The 17,854-nt window shown below is 42.4% G+C and overlaps 2 protein-coding genes across 2 annotated transcripts in view; both read left to right on the top strand.

The window, feature by feature from the left end:
* Positions 1 to 12,745: 12,745 nt before the first annotated feature.
* Positions 12,746 to 15,512, top strand: BCL2A1 (BCL2 related protein A1). The gene is made up of 2 exons (XM_039723307.1): positions 12,746 to 13,205; positions 14,677 to 15,512. Exons 1-2 carry the CDS (start codon positions 12,786 to 12,788, stop codon positions 14,779 to 14,781), a joined length of 525 nt encoding a protein of 174 aa, XP_039579241.1. The 5' UTR covers positions 12,746 to 12,785; the 3' UTR covers positions 14,782 to 15,512.
* A 1,949-nt stretch (positions 15,513 to 17,461) lies between these two features.
* The window catches only part of MTHFS (methenyltetrahydrofolate synthetase), a 23,978-nt gene continuing 23,585 nt past the window's right edge, over positions 17,462 to 17,854 (top strand). Inside the window, exon 1 of the mRNA XM_039723016.1 lies at positions 17,462 to 17,662. Within this exon, the coding sequence (XP_039578950.1) occupies positions 17,462 to 17,662 (201 nt within the window). The remainder of the gene's footprint in view (positions 17,663 to 17,854) is intronic.

The raw sequence follows: 17,854 nt of genomic DNA on the forward strand, positions 1-17,854 counted from the left end.
GGAAGCTGAGAAATTCTTCTATTATGTCACTTTAAAAAAAATCAGTGTGTTGCTATATGTAGTTATGAGAGGACTTAGTTATTACCTGAAATAGCAGATTGTTCCTAACAGACTGTCCATATCATGCTGCCTGTATAATCTATCGTGATATGAATGGAACTGTATCACAAGGGAAGACTGACCAGACTTCCCTTGAAAAATTATTGCCAAAGGCAGATGGGAAATACCAAACCAGCATACACCAAAGATGAAATCTTACATACAGGGAAGATAAAGGAAAAATTTACTGTAAAAGTAGTGGTTTATACCCAAACTGGATATAATACCAAATGCTTTGCAAATTAAAGGTTTCCTGAAGCTTACAGTTGAGTGCCATTTTTGAAGCCAGGAGCCCAAATCAGACAAGTGTTGCCCAACTGGACTCTTGAGACTGAGGGTAAGAAAGGTCCGTCCCTCACAGTGGGATAAAAGCTGAATCCAAAGCTTATGCCATGAATCCATTACAGTGTGCACTGATGTCCCAGAGCATGTTTATTCTAAAGCCCATCTTCACCCCTCACTCCCAGTACTGGGAACTGAGATACACAGCAATGCTGTTTTCTCTCTGGCTCCCATGCATCAAGCACTGTAAGTCAAACAGCTTCAGATGGTGCTTGTTTTTTGTGCTTAACTGGAATCATTAGGTAAATTATGTACCAGGGGGCACAGGGATTTAGCAGTAGGATTTCCATTAATATGGTCAGACATACATGGCTAAACTCTTGGCACTAAAATTTCCCTGCACAGTATTGCCTTAATAATCTTTTTAATTTCAACAGATTGTTCTGTCTATGCAGAGATGCTGCAGACAAACTCAAAATAAACTTTCCCAGATTTTAATCATTCAAATGTCAATATTCTCTTTCTTTGGTCTCCTCAAGCAAAAAAAACCCTGTGATGACAAAAGGACAATGTGTCAGATTAAAAGCAATGTAATTATTGAAACCAATTTCTATAATTTAGTTCTCTGGAGGCTGATAGCTCCACTGCTCTCTAGAAATAAATTTCTACAAATTCCTTAGGAGTCAACACTGATGCAATCCCTTATTCATAGTAAAAAGACAGTGCTGACTCAGTATTCTTCTTCATCTAGTTATGCCAGAAGGTATCAAAAATACCAGACTTTAATAAAGGGGGAGATGGAGACAAGAGACATCAGCATCAGTGTTAATGATGACAGAATGTTTTGTCACCATAGCCTAACTCAAATAAGTACAGGGATGTACAGAAACAGTCATAAAGGCAACACCAGTGAGAGTAGTTAGCTTTAATGGTGAAAGTCTTATCTATCATTTTTGTTGTTTAACCATTGAACTCCTTGTAAAACTTATCAGTGGTACAGAACAAACCTTGGCTGAATATCAAACAGGTACCTCAGGGCAGAAAGAAGGTTTACAGCATTACTGCACCAGCACTCAGGTAGCTCCAGAGCCAGTGCAGGAGTCAAGGGGGAATGCTCTGGGGGAAGAACCACAGCAGTTGTTGTGAGGCATGCCTGAATCAGAGCATTCTGGAGTGTTTCATTTCTGCAAAACCATTAAAAGGAATGAAATTATAAAACTGTGAGGGTTCATCCAGCTAGCAGAGTCTGTCTTAGCTCATTTATGAGCAACACACAGAAAGTAATAACTGAAATTCTCTGCTTTGTGTTATCAAAGAGGCAGACTGGATGCTCCAATTCTAGCAGGTGCACATTTATCAGAAGGAAGGAACCTGTTCTGACCTTATTCACACCCAGTTGCAACCTCTCTGTTGCAAATACAAAGCAGAGGCAAAGCATCACCAATTCATGACTACAACACCTACCTGGGGAAACAACTACGTGGGCTGTAGGGCAACCAACCTAGAGCTTAGGCACTTTATATGGCTGGCAGCTAAGAAATAAATATTGTACTTTTGCTTGTAAATTGCTTATATTTGGTCTGGACTTGGTGAGAGCAGCCTCCTGCAGCTTGGAAGTAACTTTTTTACCAAGTCACTTTTCACATCAGAACACAATTTTCAGTGTGTTATTTGGCTTGTAAACGTTTGTCTCAGCATTGTTATCTTGCTAATATCACCAGAAATTAGGCAGCATGTGTGCTAAAACTGATCCCTCTTCAGGAGTGTGAGCTTTCAGGCCAGACTTTGTTTCCCAGCCCTGCTTCCTCAGAAGTGTTCAGAACCCTTTAAATCCAGACAGAAGGTGCTCAGGTTGGATCCTGCAGCTGCATTCCACCTCCCTCCCTGCAGGAGGCTGCCCCATCAGCACCTGACACACGTGCATGTGAGGCTGCAGGACAGGGCTGTAAATCCGCAGAAAGGAAGGAAGGGGACAGGATAGCATGGATGTTTGAGGATGAAAACAATATCTCAAAGAGAAACAATAGCTGGAGGTCCCCAAGGCACCTAAAACGCCTCCTGATTTCACACGAGGCCATGGCTAATGGAGACAGCATTGTTTGGCAAGGAATTGCTGCAATAAACCCCCAGATATTTTCTTTGTTGGTATCCAGCTGGACACCATGAACAGAAAACCTGACTATATCATGCAAGTGTGTTGTGTTTTTACCTTCCAGGGGAGATAAGTTTCCATTCGATTACAAGTTAATTAACAATAAATGTGGTTTATTGTTATTGCAGTTGTTTCCAATTTGCCAAACATTACATACTAGCAAAACCATTTCTTTATTTTAAAATGAGATTTTTACCCTTTTATGAAATCTATAATTCTAAACTATTTTGGAGAGCTACACGACAAATTAATTTAGTACACTATACACTAAAGAATATGACCATGACTGAATAGAAATCCACTCACAAAGTGACTATCCAGAAAAAGTGATTAGTATATTACAAAGGACAGAAAATTTACAAAAGTAATGTTACAGTTACAAAAGAAATGCTGTTCTATAACAATTTCCAATTTCTACAAAATTAACTTCTGGCTAAGTGGTTAAAAAGGAAGAATGTTTTCAGGAGCAAGTACGTTGGATCAAAGATCAATGCACAAGAAAACAAATTGCCTCAGAGTGTGGTAACATTGTTTAATGGAATAATTTTACAGCTAGCAAGCCATATTGTGAAAGAAAAGTGATTTGAAAAGATGAACTTGATAAAACTGCCTTTCAGGTTGCCTCACTAGCACTCAATCTTAGGTGACTGAACCAAAACACATGTCCAAAGAATTACAAGCTCTGCATCTGTGGCATCTCTAAAGCAGACCTAGCTGCTATCTACAATGTCATGTGGGAGAAAAAATGGGATTCAAGACATATCCACACATTCATATAAAAGCTAAAGCCAGCCTCTCACTCATAACATGCTACATTAGGCTGGGTACTAAACCAGTACCCAGGCCTGGCCGAGATTAAGGCCCCAGTGTGTCAACTGCTGCATAAATAAACAGCTCCACTGACTTCCAACAAAGGATGGAAAACAAATATTAGGGCTCTGACTCACACACAGATGGCAAATGACTGGAGTGATGCACGTTTGAGTCAGCTCTTACCTGCTTCAGCTCCACTGAGCTTGTGGCTGCAGAATAATCATCATCAATAGCCTGAGCATGGTCCAGCCCAGCTGAGGCACCACATACAGAACCCCCTTGCCCCAACACACCTCCTTGGGAAGGCTGTAAATACAGGTAACAGGCACAGACCTGAATGCAAGTCTCAAATTTCCTCTGTTTTAGAAGTGGGGAACTGGGTCATAGAGGCACCCATGGTTTTCTCAATACAGGCATAACTAGAAAGTTACATCCTATTGCCAGAGTCAGCAAATCTTTTGAAGAAGCCCATCCAATAGATGGGGAAACCAAAATTCAGCAAGTTGAAGGGGTCTGCCATGCCACAGGAAGACCAAGTTTTACATTGGATATAATGATTTTGTGGTTTGCCACCTTTTGTAGCAAATACGGGCCCCTGCTGATAGACCCAGCAAACAACTGAGCTGTGCTCAAGTGAGACAACAGCTCTCAATCCCCTGTAGGCAGCCAGAAAAATTAACTCCCTCTGGAACTGCAGTGGCCATTTATTAGCTCAGGAATATAAAGGAGAGACAAGTAAAGTAAACTAATTACGTTTCATGGGGGCTTTTTGGATCTGGGTTCTGAGTTACGAAATAGATTGGGAATGGCTGTTTATTGTCAAGCCTCCAAAAGGAGATTGAGGGCAAAGGAGAAACAAGGATGTTGCTATTATTTACGTTGCTTGAGCACTGGCCATTGGAAATGCGTTTCTCATTGAGTGATTAACAGTTATCCAGCACAAAGAGCAAATAAAAACCTTGTCTAATTCAGTCAGTCCCATTTTCTCTGCCCTTACTGCATTAAATCACGTGCAACTGGCTGATTTATTTACTGTTGGTTCTTAATATCCTTATTCTGCTGTGATGCCATGTTTCAAAATCAAGAATAATTAAGAAAACATAAGAGATTTTTAACTAAAGTTCTTTGCTCTTGAAAATCGATAACTTCAGGTTTCATTTAGCTCCCTGTGGACAGATTCACATCCCTGCACAGATGAAGTTACCAAAATCAATACAGCTTTGCAGAGGCACAGGGGGTCAGTCTGTGCAGAGCTCCTCTGACTTCATGAGAAAGGCACTTGCTGCTGGGTCCAAGCTTCCATCTGCACTGGGGTTTAAAGAGGTTTCTCAGCTCCAGAATACACTGTGAAAGCCCTTGATGAAGTCATTATGATGCATAATTCCCTGGCATGCCAAGAATCTATTCCCAAATTGATACAAAGGCAAGTCTGCTGAGGATGAGTGGGTATTCTGGGGTTTTATTGTGAAAACTCAGAGTTACATGCACTGAACTGCTGCTATGGAGTTCTGCTTGCTCTTGCTACCGATGGCCATTAAAATGCCTCACGGATTAAATGCAATCACCCTCACCATTGCTAATGAAAGACTGTCACAGCCCCACTCCTGCTGTAATGTGAGGCCAGTGGGGTTTGTGCTGGCTCAGTGAGCTGGGGCAGGACAATCCTCCAGGCTTGGATGGGTGAATTCCCACCACAGAACAACCCCCAGTCCCAGCTGGGGCATTTCGGTGTTGCTTTATTGCCCATAACAGCTGGCAAAAAGTCATTTGGAAGGGTCTAAAAGAATTCAGCTTTGTTAAAGACAGAGCATTTTAGAGCCTGAGCAGGCCCTGGGATCAGTATCACTGCTAAGATGCTTACAGGTTTAATTCCCTCGATGACCTCAGGCTCTGTACACAGCCATGGCAGTGGAGATGGACAAATGTAATTCAAAGCACAGAGCACTGTAAAGATCCATCAATAAAAAATGAGCTGAAAAGCAAATCTCTTTTTATTCTGCCGTGGTTAAAGAATGGCAGCAGGTTTGGATAACTAGTCACGGTAGCATCAGCTTCCTTCACACTTACTTAACAGGACATCATTGCACTTAAAAAGATCGAGGGGACAGTGTTACACGCTCAGACAGCACAGCGAGGAATGTGGCATAAATACCTGGGGAGACAGATTAGTTTGCTATTTCTGCTCACAGCCTCCTCCTAGGAGCACAGAAATGCCATCTCAGCATGCTTTTTGGAGGATTAGAAAACGTAATAAACACAAGGATAAAAATATGCCATGGGAGTTTCAGCTAATTTCTTGCTCTAATTTGCAGCAATTTACACATAATCATTTGAAAATACTGCAGAGTGCCAGCAGCCGAGTGTCTGCTGCAATGGTGCAAATCAGAAAAATGAGAGATGCAGTTAGGGCTGAAGAACCCTCCAGAAGGGTCATTTGGGATATTAAGTTCACAAGCTCTGCCTTGCAGCTGAGTAATGAAGGAGATTTTATTCTACTGCATGGAGCCCAGTTTCTTAGGCTGTTGGTGGGTGGAATGACCTTCATAACAACGGACTTCAGACTTCAGAAAAGTCCTGCCAAACAGCAATGTAGTCTGTGTCTTTTTCTTGTACATGAAGGCTTTAAAAAAATTTTATTAAAAAAGGAGGCTGCAAGCAGTAGGCACCAGCACCACATTTTCATGCAAATAAACATTTGTAAAGGTAATAAAACTGTAGTAAAATTACTGAATTAGGGTTTAAAAATGTGTCTTAATATCAATATTTATTGTGAACATATGAAAATTACTGAAATCCCATTACACATTCATTTCCTAATCATAATTTCCATCCAAAGATCTGGATTGATTATAAATGAGGAAAATATCTATACACTGTACATTCGTATTTTTGTCTATTTTATAACTTTAAATATTTCAAAACAATTTGAAAGGGGAATAAAAACAAATGTGCCCCCAGACTGGAACTGTGTATGCAAAACAAATTAAAGATGAATTATGAACCTCTATGAAGAGAAATTTATAGTAGAAATGCCACTGTTGCTGCAGCCTTCTTTTATAGGATCATCAACAGAGGGGATATGGAAAAAGGGGGGGTAAAATGATTTATTAAGAGAATGCATTCTCTTCTAAAGGGAAGATATTTAATCTGTGGATCACAAACACTTGACCCAGGGCACCAGTAGTACCATGAGAAGATGCAGCCTTGATTTAAATAATGGAGAGGTGCAGGAGCAGAGGCAGGGCTGATTTAAAAGATGGAGAAGCACACAGGCAAGCACGCTCCTGGGAGGGCTGGTGTAGAGGACTGCAAAGCTCCAAGGCACCCAGGTAACTTGTAATTGGTAAAGTGAGCTTGAGTTTTAAAGTGATTTATTTTAAAAACATGAGATACATAAGCTTCTCTTGGAAAATCAAACAGCAAAGGATTTAAAAGCATGCCTAACTTTAAACTATTAATAGCTTTAATGAATAGCTGCTATTCTTTTTTTCCCAAAGACACCTGAAGGAACTGGGCACCTATATCTTATCCTTGCTCAGTGGAAACTCTTTACCTAAATCTTGTTCATATTTTGAAGTTGTCATCAAGTGGGACTCTCTGCATGCTAAGCAAGGCTCAGATATATCACTGAAATGCTGTCTCACCACGTTTTGAGTATCGCCAGTGTCTAAAATAGGTTTAGGTGCTGAATGCTTGTCTCTCCTGGCAGCACTATGTTGCTGAAAAACACAGATCTGAACTAAAGCTGCTGATCAATCACAAATGACTGTGCACATGTTCATCTGCCCCAGGAGAATGAACCAACACTCAAGACCACCCCTGACTTGTGATACTCTTGACTCGTGAGTGCCAGGGAACGCAAAATTTTGGTTCTCATTTTGAGGCATGAGTTCTTGGCTTCTTGTTTCATGAATACTCAAAAGCAGATTTTCATTTTTTCCTTTCTGGGAGCAAGAGTTTTCAGCCATGAAGCTGACACCAGTGCTTCTGCTGGCATCTGCAAGAACTTGCTAAGCTTCTACCAAGACTTGTTCATGCTCCATTGTCTGGGAAGCTTAGGGACCTTTACATTTCTGTGGCTCACTGCTGACAACGATGACTATGTGTTCAAATGCTCCTAATCCAAGATAAACATTTAGAAAGGCTTAGGAGAATGCAGAGCATGTGTCTGCACACATGCACATGATGACACATGACACATGCACAGTGGAGAAGTATGTTTGGCTGCTCCTTGACTTATGGTGATGACAGAACCAGGGATTCAGAAGAAAACAGCCTCTGACTTGAGATGAGTTACCAGGGGAAGTGACGAGGCAGCAGCTGAATCCTGAGTAACACAGCCAAAGCTGGCCATTCCTACAGTTCTCTTGGGTCTCTGGAATGCTACAGAGGAGTCATAATGGGGGTAGAATGACCACCTTCTCATGTCTGAGCAATGGAGAACCATGGTGCACCTCCATTTGATCCATCCCCTCAGCCTTTCCTGGGTGGTATTTTGGGAGCAGGAGAGAGCCTGTGCCAAAGTGTGTAGCCCTCAGTCATTCTAGTGGGCACTGCAGCTCAGTGGTGAGCTGTAGTTACTTGCTTTAGGTTATGCTGGGGACCACTTTGGCTTTCTAATTAGCCCAGAATACCTCAGCTGGCCCAAAAGGATGCAAAACCAGCTGCATCCTCCCATTCTTTCTGGAGCTTGCCTTCAGAGAATGTCTGACACACCAAATGCAAGCTGGGTCAAAGTCTCCCTTTCAAGTTGCCACAGAATTTGAGATCCAGGATCCTGATATTTTGTCTCTATCCTAAAAACATTAAGAGATGGTCTTAAATGTTTTAAAGTTAACTGCTCCCAAAATTAATGGAGATGACCTTTCCATGCTTTGGACAGGAGGCTTTGGTGCTTCCTGGCTGGCAGAATTCATAGAATCAGAGAATCTGAATGGTCTGGGTTGGAAAGAGCCCTAAAGATCACCAAGTCCCAAACCCCCTGATGTTGGCAAGAGTACCTTCTACTAGACCAGGCTGCTCAGAGCCCCGTCCAACCTGGCCTTGAACACTTCCAGGGATGGGGCAGCCACAACTTCTCTGGACAACTTCTTCCAGCGCCTCACCACCCTCACAGTAAAGATCTTTTCCTAACATCTAATCTACTCCTACCTTCTCTCCATTCAAAGCCATTCCCCTTTTCCTGTCATCCATGCCCCTGTAAATAGCGTCCCTCCACTTTTCCTGTAGGCACCCCTCAGGCTCTGCAAGGTTGGAATTAGGTCAGCCTGAAGCCTTCTCTTTTCCAGGCAGAACAATCCCGATTATCCCAGCCTTTCCTCATAGGAAAGGTGATCCATCCATCCATTTAATCAACTTAGTGGCCTCCTCTGGAGCTGATCCAACAGCTCTGTGTCCTTCCTGGGCTGGGGACCCCAGAGATGGACACAGCACTGCAGTGGGGTCCCAGAGCCGAGAGGGAGCATCCCTCCCTCCCTCTTTGGCTGCAGCCCGGGGCTTCGGGAAACACAACATCCCTTATTAACTTGGCTCATTAGCCGGCTGCATCCCAGCCCCGCGGGATTTCAGGTGTTTGCTGCAGAGAGAACCCGAACCAGGGACGTGCGGCGCAGCTCCCCCGGCGCTGCAGCGCGGCCGGCTGCGACTAGATGTCAGCACTCCACTGGGCAAGCGGCCCCGGCGCCGCAGCATCCCCGCCCAGCACAGGCCACCCAACCTGCCCAGGCTGCCAAAGAAAGGCCGTCTAACCTGCCCAGGGCTCGCACCAGGGCTGTGCAGGACAGCTGCAAAGCTACAAGTGAACCGAGCTGTTCTTTCGCAATGAAATACAATGCCACACCAAAAAATAAAAAAATTTTAAAAAATTTTAGAAAAATCACAGTGGACCTCAAAAAGAGAAGAAAAGGAGGGAAAAAAAAAAAATCTTCAATCATTTCCTTAAGGCCTTGGACTGTTCCTCCAGATTAAAAAAAAAAAAAAAAATCACAGTTCCCACAATAACTAAAAAAATTTTAAAAAATTTTAGAAAAATCACAGTGGACCTCAAAAAGAGAAGAAAAGGAGGGAAGGAAAAAAAATCTTCAATCATTTCCTTAAGGCCTTGGACTGTTCCTCCAGATTAAAAAAAAAAAAAAAAATCACAGTTCCCACAATAACCTGAACTCTGGCAAGGCAGATGCAGCACGGATAGCTCAGCAAAGCTTTTGTTATTTGGCTTGGTTTTGTCTCAAACGTGATGAGATAACATCGTCTCTCACAAGTCAGTTTTATGAGGATCTGTCAACTCAGTCCCCATCTGTTCTGGAAAAATAAGCCTTTTCAGGTTAGAGTAGGATGTGGATTCAAATCCACAGGGCACAGATTTAAATCAAAGTATCTGAAGCCCCTTCCAATTGCCAAGTAGCGAGGGGAGGGTTTGCATTTGAGCTTCCCTGACAAGCTGGCTTCTGTTTCAAGCCTTTTATCAACAATTAACACTTAAAGTATATCCAGCAAAGAGGAAAACAAGGAAGAAACAGTGCAGTGTATGAGAATGCAGTCTCTGCAGCACAGGGGAGACAGAGCAGGTAGGAAACAAAGTAGAGTTTCATTAATTCAGAGGTATTCACTTACAGCTACAAAATGAGAATGAAGTCTGCTAGAAGCAAGCAAGACACTGCCTAATGTAGAAAATGACAATCAAAGCATAAAAGTGTCATGACGCAAGAGATCCCAAAGCCGATTTCTTAGAGTGTTCAGAGTTTGTTCTTTACAAACTTGTGTGTATAGATCCAGAAACTGTCACTTCTACTGAACATCCAACACTTGGAACTGCACCCTGCACTGCACACTATTGAAAACTTTGAAGGAGAGAGAGCTGGGGCATTTTCAACAGCTCCATCCTGAGCTCTGGTCACCAGTGTCACAGCTGGCTGTCAGAGATCTCTGCTCAGAGCTGCCACCCCATTCTGGGAGCTGAGCCCTCAGCTTCACCTCAAAGCCCTTTAAGAAATCAAGAGACTCTAAGTAGCAGCATTTGCACCAAAATTGCCAAGGTACTATATTGATTTCTTTCAGTAATGGTAACATTCATAGTCTTATTTCATCACCCTCCTCAGAATCCTAAATGCTCCACTAAAGAAGAAACAGCTGCATCTGCTTGTGCATTGCTACTGTCAGTGATGAAGAAAACAAAACAGTCTCCTTAGGTATTGTTCACTGTCCTCAGATTCAACTATTATATTCTCAGAGAATACCAAAAACTTTTCATTAATCAATTACTAAGAAATTCAGGAGTGATCTGTAATTTCACAGACTGTGCTCTGTAGGAAGAGGATTCTTGTGATGTCTGCTCTAGTACTTCTCTCAGCCCTGTTTACAGCAAGTATCTGACAGGAGGGGAGCTGGCTGGGTGAGCAATGACTTCCCTCTGCACCAGAAATTCCTGTCCAGTTGGAAAGAGTTAGCAACTGTTATATGCTTTTTTTTTTCTCTCTCTCCGTTTGCATTCCTCATAAAATGATAGCATTTTGCTGAAATCACTGAACATAACAAAGGCAAAGGCAGCCTGACAGCTCTGCCAAAGCAACAGCTGCAGGTACTGGATAGGAAACACCTCTGAACTTTCAAAATGAGCTTTGGTAAGAACATGAGTGTATGAAAGAGGGGAGATCCAGCTTTCCACACCCAGCTCATTCCCAGTGCTGGCATCACATCCTTCCCTGGGGGTAACATTTAACATTGGAGTTTTCCAGCTCACACTGCCCTCTGAAACACATTCTCTCCCAAAAGTGAACACAACACCAAGCCCCCTCTCTCTCTGCTTCCAAGAGAAAGTGAGGGAAATAATCCCGAAGTGCTGGATGCTGTGCTGGCTCCAGCTTGAGGTTTCAAGCCCTGCTCTGATGGAAGATGACTGTGTCAGTCTCAGCCAGACTCACCACGTACAGAAATAACCTCAGCAGGAAGTGGAAACTACCCTGGTCTAGTCAATGGCTTTCTGCAAAAACTGTGATGTCAGAGCAGCAGCCAGCACATGCATTTTGGGGGGCTGGCTAGGGTTAGCAGTGTGTGACACCAGAGCTGTTTCACAGTCCAGACAGGCTTTCCCCAGTGCAATTAGGTGCCAGTGCCATCCTGACATTTGAGACGGCAGCTCGGCTCCTCTTCTGTAAGTCTGAGCATCAGGGAGTGTCCAGGACTGGAAACAGGCTACAGCCACTCCTGGGACAAAGAAAAGCTTTGGTGGGGGGTGCTGGGAGTGCCTTTTGCTTTCAAGGGAAGAAGAGCAGTGAAAGAAAGGTGCGTAAGAAGTAGAGGGATAAAGAAAGATGGAGAAAGAGAGGGGTCTCCAGACATCAAACTGCTTGCTGCTCTTCGAAGCCTTTGCAATGGGGTGAAGTTCTCCATGGACACATCCTGGCTCTTTATCAAGATCAGATTGCCTCAGGACAAGATGTTTGTAAAGAAAAAGCTGGCTAGATACCCATGCCTCTTCTCCCAAAAATAACAGCTTGACAGAAAATTTGAAATTAAGAGCAGTTGTAGGTATCATGATACTTCTTTTTTACCTGTCCTGAAAGATTCAGGTGGTATGACACATCACTGGCCCCATATTTTCCATCCTATGTTCTGACATGCTGCCTGCATTAGCATTGTCTTTCATACTTATAACATCTTTTACAGCAGAGCTCCCCATGGGGGAAAGAAATCTTTGAAGCTTCCCATTCAAATCTTCAAAGAAGGACCTTGAAGAGCACTCAGAGAGAGTGTGGGAAAGTCTGGAACAGGGATAATGCTATAAAGCTGACTTTCCCCTTTGTCCATCCATAATTGTACCGCTCTTGTGCTCCCACTTTTTGCATTTCTGTAAAACTCCCTGAGTGCTGAAGAAAGTTTATCCATTCTTCCATCCTGTTGGGAGTTTCTTCACAAAGTTGTGACCAGAAATAACCCATAAACCTGGAACACAGATTGCAGCCTTAACCCTGGCAGTGAGGAGATTGCACTGGAGGTGCTGGGCGTCTGCATCTCCAGCAGCATGCACTTATTGGGCATGTTTTTTCAAGCCAAATGCCAAACCTTTGCTAGCACACACTATTCTTGGAATTTTGCAAGCCAAATGCCAAACCTTTGCTAGTGGTATGTAACAAAAGTCCCTAGAAAATGCCAAGTTGTGCTTCTAAAGAATGTGGTAAAATCTGGTTGATTTTAGTTGCGGAATCACACTATTTGGAGAAATAAATCACTCAAGACATAAAAGGAGACACTTTTTCTTTCATTTCCTCTGTGACATATTCCCCAACGCAGCCATTAAGTCACTACCTTCTACAGGAAATTCTGTGGTAAAACCAGAAAGATTCCATCAAAACTGACGAAACAAAACCGTGTGCATGTCCTGTGGCTGCTCACTGCCGAGCCTGACTGCGAGGAGTGAGCTGCTCCCTGCACTCTGGATTGAATGGAAACTGCTGAGTTCTATTACGTTTATTACTTAGCCCACGATTATCTGCAGTATGTGCTCCAGGAATCACACCTCGGGCCAGCCCAGACCAGGGTTGCTCATGTCTTGAGAACCATGGCATCCTCTCTGCAAGACCAAACCGAGGAGGCTCTCAGGCCACTCCTGGACAGGATTGACATCACCTCTGTAGCTGTTGCCAAGAGAATTTTCAATGGAGTCATGGATGAAAAGTTTGCTGATGGAAATACTAACTGGGGACGAATTATGACCATATTTACATTTGGAGGTCTTCTCACCAAGAAGCTTCAAGAGCATGGGGTTCAGCTGACTGCAGAGGAGAAGGAGCAGATCTCTTATTTCATCACAGAGTACATCATAAACAACAAAGCTGAATGGATTGATGCGAATGGTGGCTGGGTGAGTTTCTCATTTTGCACCAAAGTCTATATTAGCAGATTTCATTAATTATTGCTATAGGCACTGTCAAAACCATTTTATTCAGGGTTTCATTTGGTGGCTTAATATTTGGTGTCTGGAATGTCTCATTGAGACTTACAGTGAGAGCTTGCTTCTGTTTTAAACAGAACAGTGATAAAAGACAACTTTATTTTTAAAAGGCACTTGCCAATTTTGAATGACAGGATCATACTGTAATCCAGGTTGACAATGACCTTGGAAAATCATTTGGTCCAGCATCCCAGTTAAAGCAGGTTAAACCACACATACCCTGAAATTTCCATTATTAAATCTAAAATTAAGTGACATCCTAAGGTCAGTGCAGCAATTTTGCTTTCATAGAGAAGTTGGTCCAAAAATACTTAATTTCAAGGTAAGGAAAGAATACACAGGTGTGATCCTCACAAATGAAGTCAGCACTTCTGTTGTGGATTTCAACAAAGCCATTATTTAATTCCCCAAATCAGTTTTACTTACAACTAATATACTGGTAAGTACAACTGGCATTAAATCTTTTCTGTTGGGACTGAGATAGTCCTAGAACTTCCATCTATGAATGGTCAATGCTGAGAAAAATACTTGTTACTAAGTGGACTGTTTTGCCAAGCTGCTGAAATTCCCATTCTGCCAGTGAAGGGAAATATCCTTTTGCTTTGCAAAGTTTTATCGCACCAATTTTTTTTTTTTTTTCTTTTTTTTTTTTTGCAGTTGGGGGAATTTGAGCATTAATGACACCAGTGTCAGTTATTTCCTTGGTACTTTTTTCCTTTCCTTATATGTGAATGTTACTTTTTCTTTCCACTCCCTCTCATCCCACCTCTCTCATATTTCCTACTACTTTTCCCCACAATTTATTTTCTAGTGTCTTGCTTTTCCTTTTTTTTTTTTTCCTTCCTGCTTGTTTTAATACTTCTCTGTCTGTAGCAGCAAAAAAAAGGTGATAGCGACTCTTGGCCCCTTAATACATTGGATTTATTATAGAAGCTTATCTTTCCATCTCTTTCAAAGAGAGTCAATTTTATTTCAGAGAAGTATCAACTCCTGGCAACATTCTGTCATAATAGGTGGCTCATCATAGTAGAATAAGGAAGCTTAAAGGAAGATATTTCTGGGTGTATTACTACATCAGAAACATAGTACTTGTACCTTCCTGGAAGGTGTGGGCTCAGATGATAGAGCTCATGTTTGTTTTCTATTTACACAGGGAGGGCATAGCCCTGACTTGGAGATGAAACAAACATTCAGCAAGGTGCAGCTATTTTAAGTTGCTATTTTTAAAGAGGTATTCATCTTTTGGAGGTAGAGCTCTGAAAAGCTGTCCCTCACTGCACAGTGCTGCAGCAATGTTAGATTACTCTGACACAGAGAGTGGTGTGGTTTCCCTATGTGCTGCTTTTAAGCTGTTCCTAACTGTGTGTGTTCTTTTCCACAGGAAAATGGCTTCCTAACAAAGTTTGAAAGAAGATCACTACTGTCCTTCTCCAAAATTACAGCCCTGTTCATAGCTGTTGTTTCCTTGTTCAGAGAGTACTACTGAAGTAACAGGATCTGCCATTCGTGTGTAATCTAGATATTGCCACAAACTTCACTTCTCAGCCTTCCTCCAAGCAATATCAACAAGAGAATAATTTCCTTCCATCATTGGTTTTTAATTTATTTGTATTTATTTTGACTAAATACAATGTTTAACATGCTATGCTCATTACCAAATCTGCAGATGAGATCCTTCCACAGGGGAACCTGCACAACATCATGCAGCAATTCAAGTCCACCTTTCCAGGCAGGATTGCCTCGAGATCATTTTCCACTTCCAGACAGCTCTTGGAATCTCTCTTGCATCTCCATGAAAGGACATTGTTTTAGTGAAATACAATCCAATGGGTTAAGAAACAAGTTTTTATGTCATTTGTTTTGTAAATGAAATACTACTGTAATGCATTTTAGTGCAACCTCTGTATAAGAAAAAGGCGGGGGGGGGGGGGGGGGATGTGAAGAAAAAAGAAATGGGAACTCCAGTATAGAAATGGGTAGAAGTTACTGACACAGACTAAGCAATTTATATGGGAAGAACTGTTTGTGGAAGCTAGCAACTTAAAAATGTGCACTCACTTACTGTTATAGCAATGGTATGTGTTTCTGCGCTGTATTTTTTTAATAGCTCACATCTACAATGAATGTTCTTTCATATTTGTGTGATGTAGTCATCTGGCTGAATGTTTTTTAAACTAGATGTTTAAAAAAAGGCAAGCAAAAATATTTTTAAATGGGAAATTTGTGTAAATACACTAATATTTTAAGAAAATACATTAAAATATGTATTTTAAAGTCTTAAGATTGGTCTCATTTTTTCCAGAAAAATCGGTGCATGGAAAAAGATCTGTCTAAGATAATCTTAGAAGAGTTATCAAAATGCTGCTGGAAAATCCAAGTAGTTTATGGATTTGACCTGAGGTCCAAGGATGTAAAGACTTTCATTTTCTGTAGTACTTTTTAGGCACTATCTGGTAGCTTGCATAAGAAACAGATATCTTGTGTCAAAACAAATAAACTGGATCAGCTCTGATGACAGTAATCAGTGTTTTGGGATACATCATAAAACTCAGCAAATTCATAGAACTTCCAGGCTTTTACAGTCTGGGGCAATTCATGTTTTTACTCAAATTCTACTTGCTTTCCAAGCCTAAAGAGTAATTGTTCAAGAATTCATCCTAGAAGGGTTTTCTTCAGCTGTAGTGATTTTCCATTAGGGAACTAAGGCTGGGTCTAAACACACTTCTTCTTTTTTTAGACATGCTGGGAGGTGAACCAAGCAGAGCCAGCCGCCTGTGGCACACAACACTGCTGTTCTCTGAGACAGATCCTCTAAAAATCCAGCTTTGTGACACTGAGAGAACAAATCAGCCTCTTCTGTAACGGGCTCCCATCTTTCATCTCAACATAAGACTCTTTTTTTGCAGTAAGAACAATTTTTTACTGGAACAACCTGCCCAGGGGTGTGGTAGAGCCCTGCTCCCTGGCAGTTTTCAGGGTACAACCGAACAGGGCACTAGATAGTTTCACCTAGGTTCCCTTTTCCAGGAATGGCTGGACCACACCAGCTTTCAATGTCCCTTCCAGCCTGAATTGTTCTGTGATTCCATGGTCTAACTTGGTGGGTTTAATCATAGAACACAAACAGATGTTAATGTTTGTTAGAGCATGTATTTCTTTTTCTCCTTCTCCAGTGAAAACAAGAAATATTATTTAGCATGCAGGCAGAATTTGTAAGATAAACTCTGTTGCTGTTGAAGAAAAGATGTCCAAAGAAGAAAAGTGTTCAAAGGGCAGGGGGGGCAGCTAAAGGAAAATGCCCACCTCCAGAACACCTATGGCAGCACCTGTCAGAAATGACATTTTGGAACATGTTATGACATATGTCTTTATAGGCAGTCTAAGTCTTCATGGTAAGAACAGTAATTCTTAGTCAGTTCCTTTTTGAGCTCTACTGCAAGCCACACATTATAGTGGCTAACACCAATCTATTAATACTACCTCCACTTCCTTTTACACTGATCTAGTAACCTACTTTATACTCAGAAGTACAATTTTTTAGTTAAATATAAAGGGTAACTGTGTCTTTTCAAAATGTAGGTGATACAGTAATTTTAGAACTTGTCTTCTTAAGTAGGGCAGGGTTTAAACAAAAGAAGCCTGGATGGATCATTAGCAGTCCAGTGGACTCCAGGTTAACTTCACTGGGAGAAAACCTCTTTTTTTCAGTGCAGAGCAAGAAAAGCAGTGATGATGCACCACCCCTATTCTAAGCATAATGAAGTGTCTGAAAACAGCAGGGCTATTAGCTAAGTTTTATAAAATAGTGTCCATGTAACTGTCATGAAGTTATCCATCCATGACACTGAGCAGTGCCCAGGTCCTGGGGCACCGCTGTTTGAGGGATCCTTGGATCTGCCAGGGGAGAACCACGCGCTGCTTCCAGAGCAAAAGGGGAGGCCAAAGAGCTGCCCAGAGGGAGATGAGATGTCATCAAAAGCCACACAGAAGAGATTTATTAAAACAGCTGCTCTCCTATAGAAATGTCTATTTCCGCAATAAAAATCACAGAATCAATTAGACTGGACAAAACCTCTAACATCATTGACCTTTGGCTGGTCACCACCTTGTCAGCTGGACCACGGCACTAAGTGCCACATCCAGTCATTTCCTGAGCACTTCCAGGGATGGTGACTCCATCATCTGGGAAGGTCAAAGGCGTGTTGGACCCAGAGGCCTGCCTTGGGACAGCACATCTTCCCTGTGGGCACAGCTCCCGGGCTGGACACAGCTCCCGGGCCGGACACCAGAGCCACGGGCACGGGGCTGGCTGCCACAGGGATACGAGCCCTAGCCTGGCAGACGGGGCTAGAGCATCCCGCCGAAATGTACTTTCCCTTCCTACAGCGAAATTAGAGAAGAGGAAATTCACTACGATCTGCGCCAGGGGAGGCAAAAAAAAAAAAAAAAAAAAAAAAGCCCCACCACGCTGGTGTTGGCAGGGGCCCCGCAGCACGGCGGGGCCGGTGCCACCCGGGCTCGGAGCGCTCGGAGCGGGCGGTGCCGGGCCGCCCCCGCCG

This window comes from Passer montanus, unplaced genomic scaffold, assembly GCF_014805655.1.
Source record: "Passer montanus isolate IOZ18808 unplaced genomic scaffold, ASM1480565v1 scaffold5, whole genome shotgun sequence".
NCBI classification, from domain to species: Eukaryota; Metazoa; Chordata; class Aves; order Passeriformes; family Passeridae; genus Passer; species Passer montanus.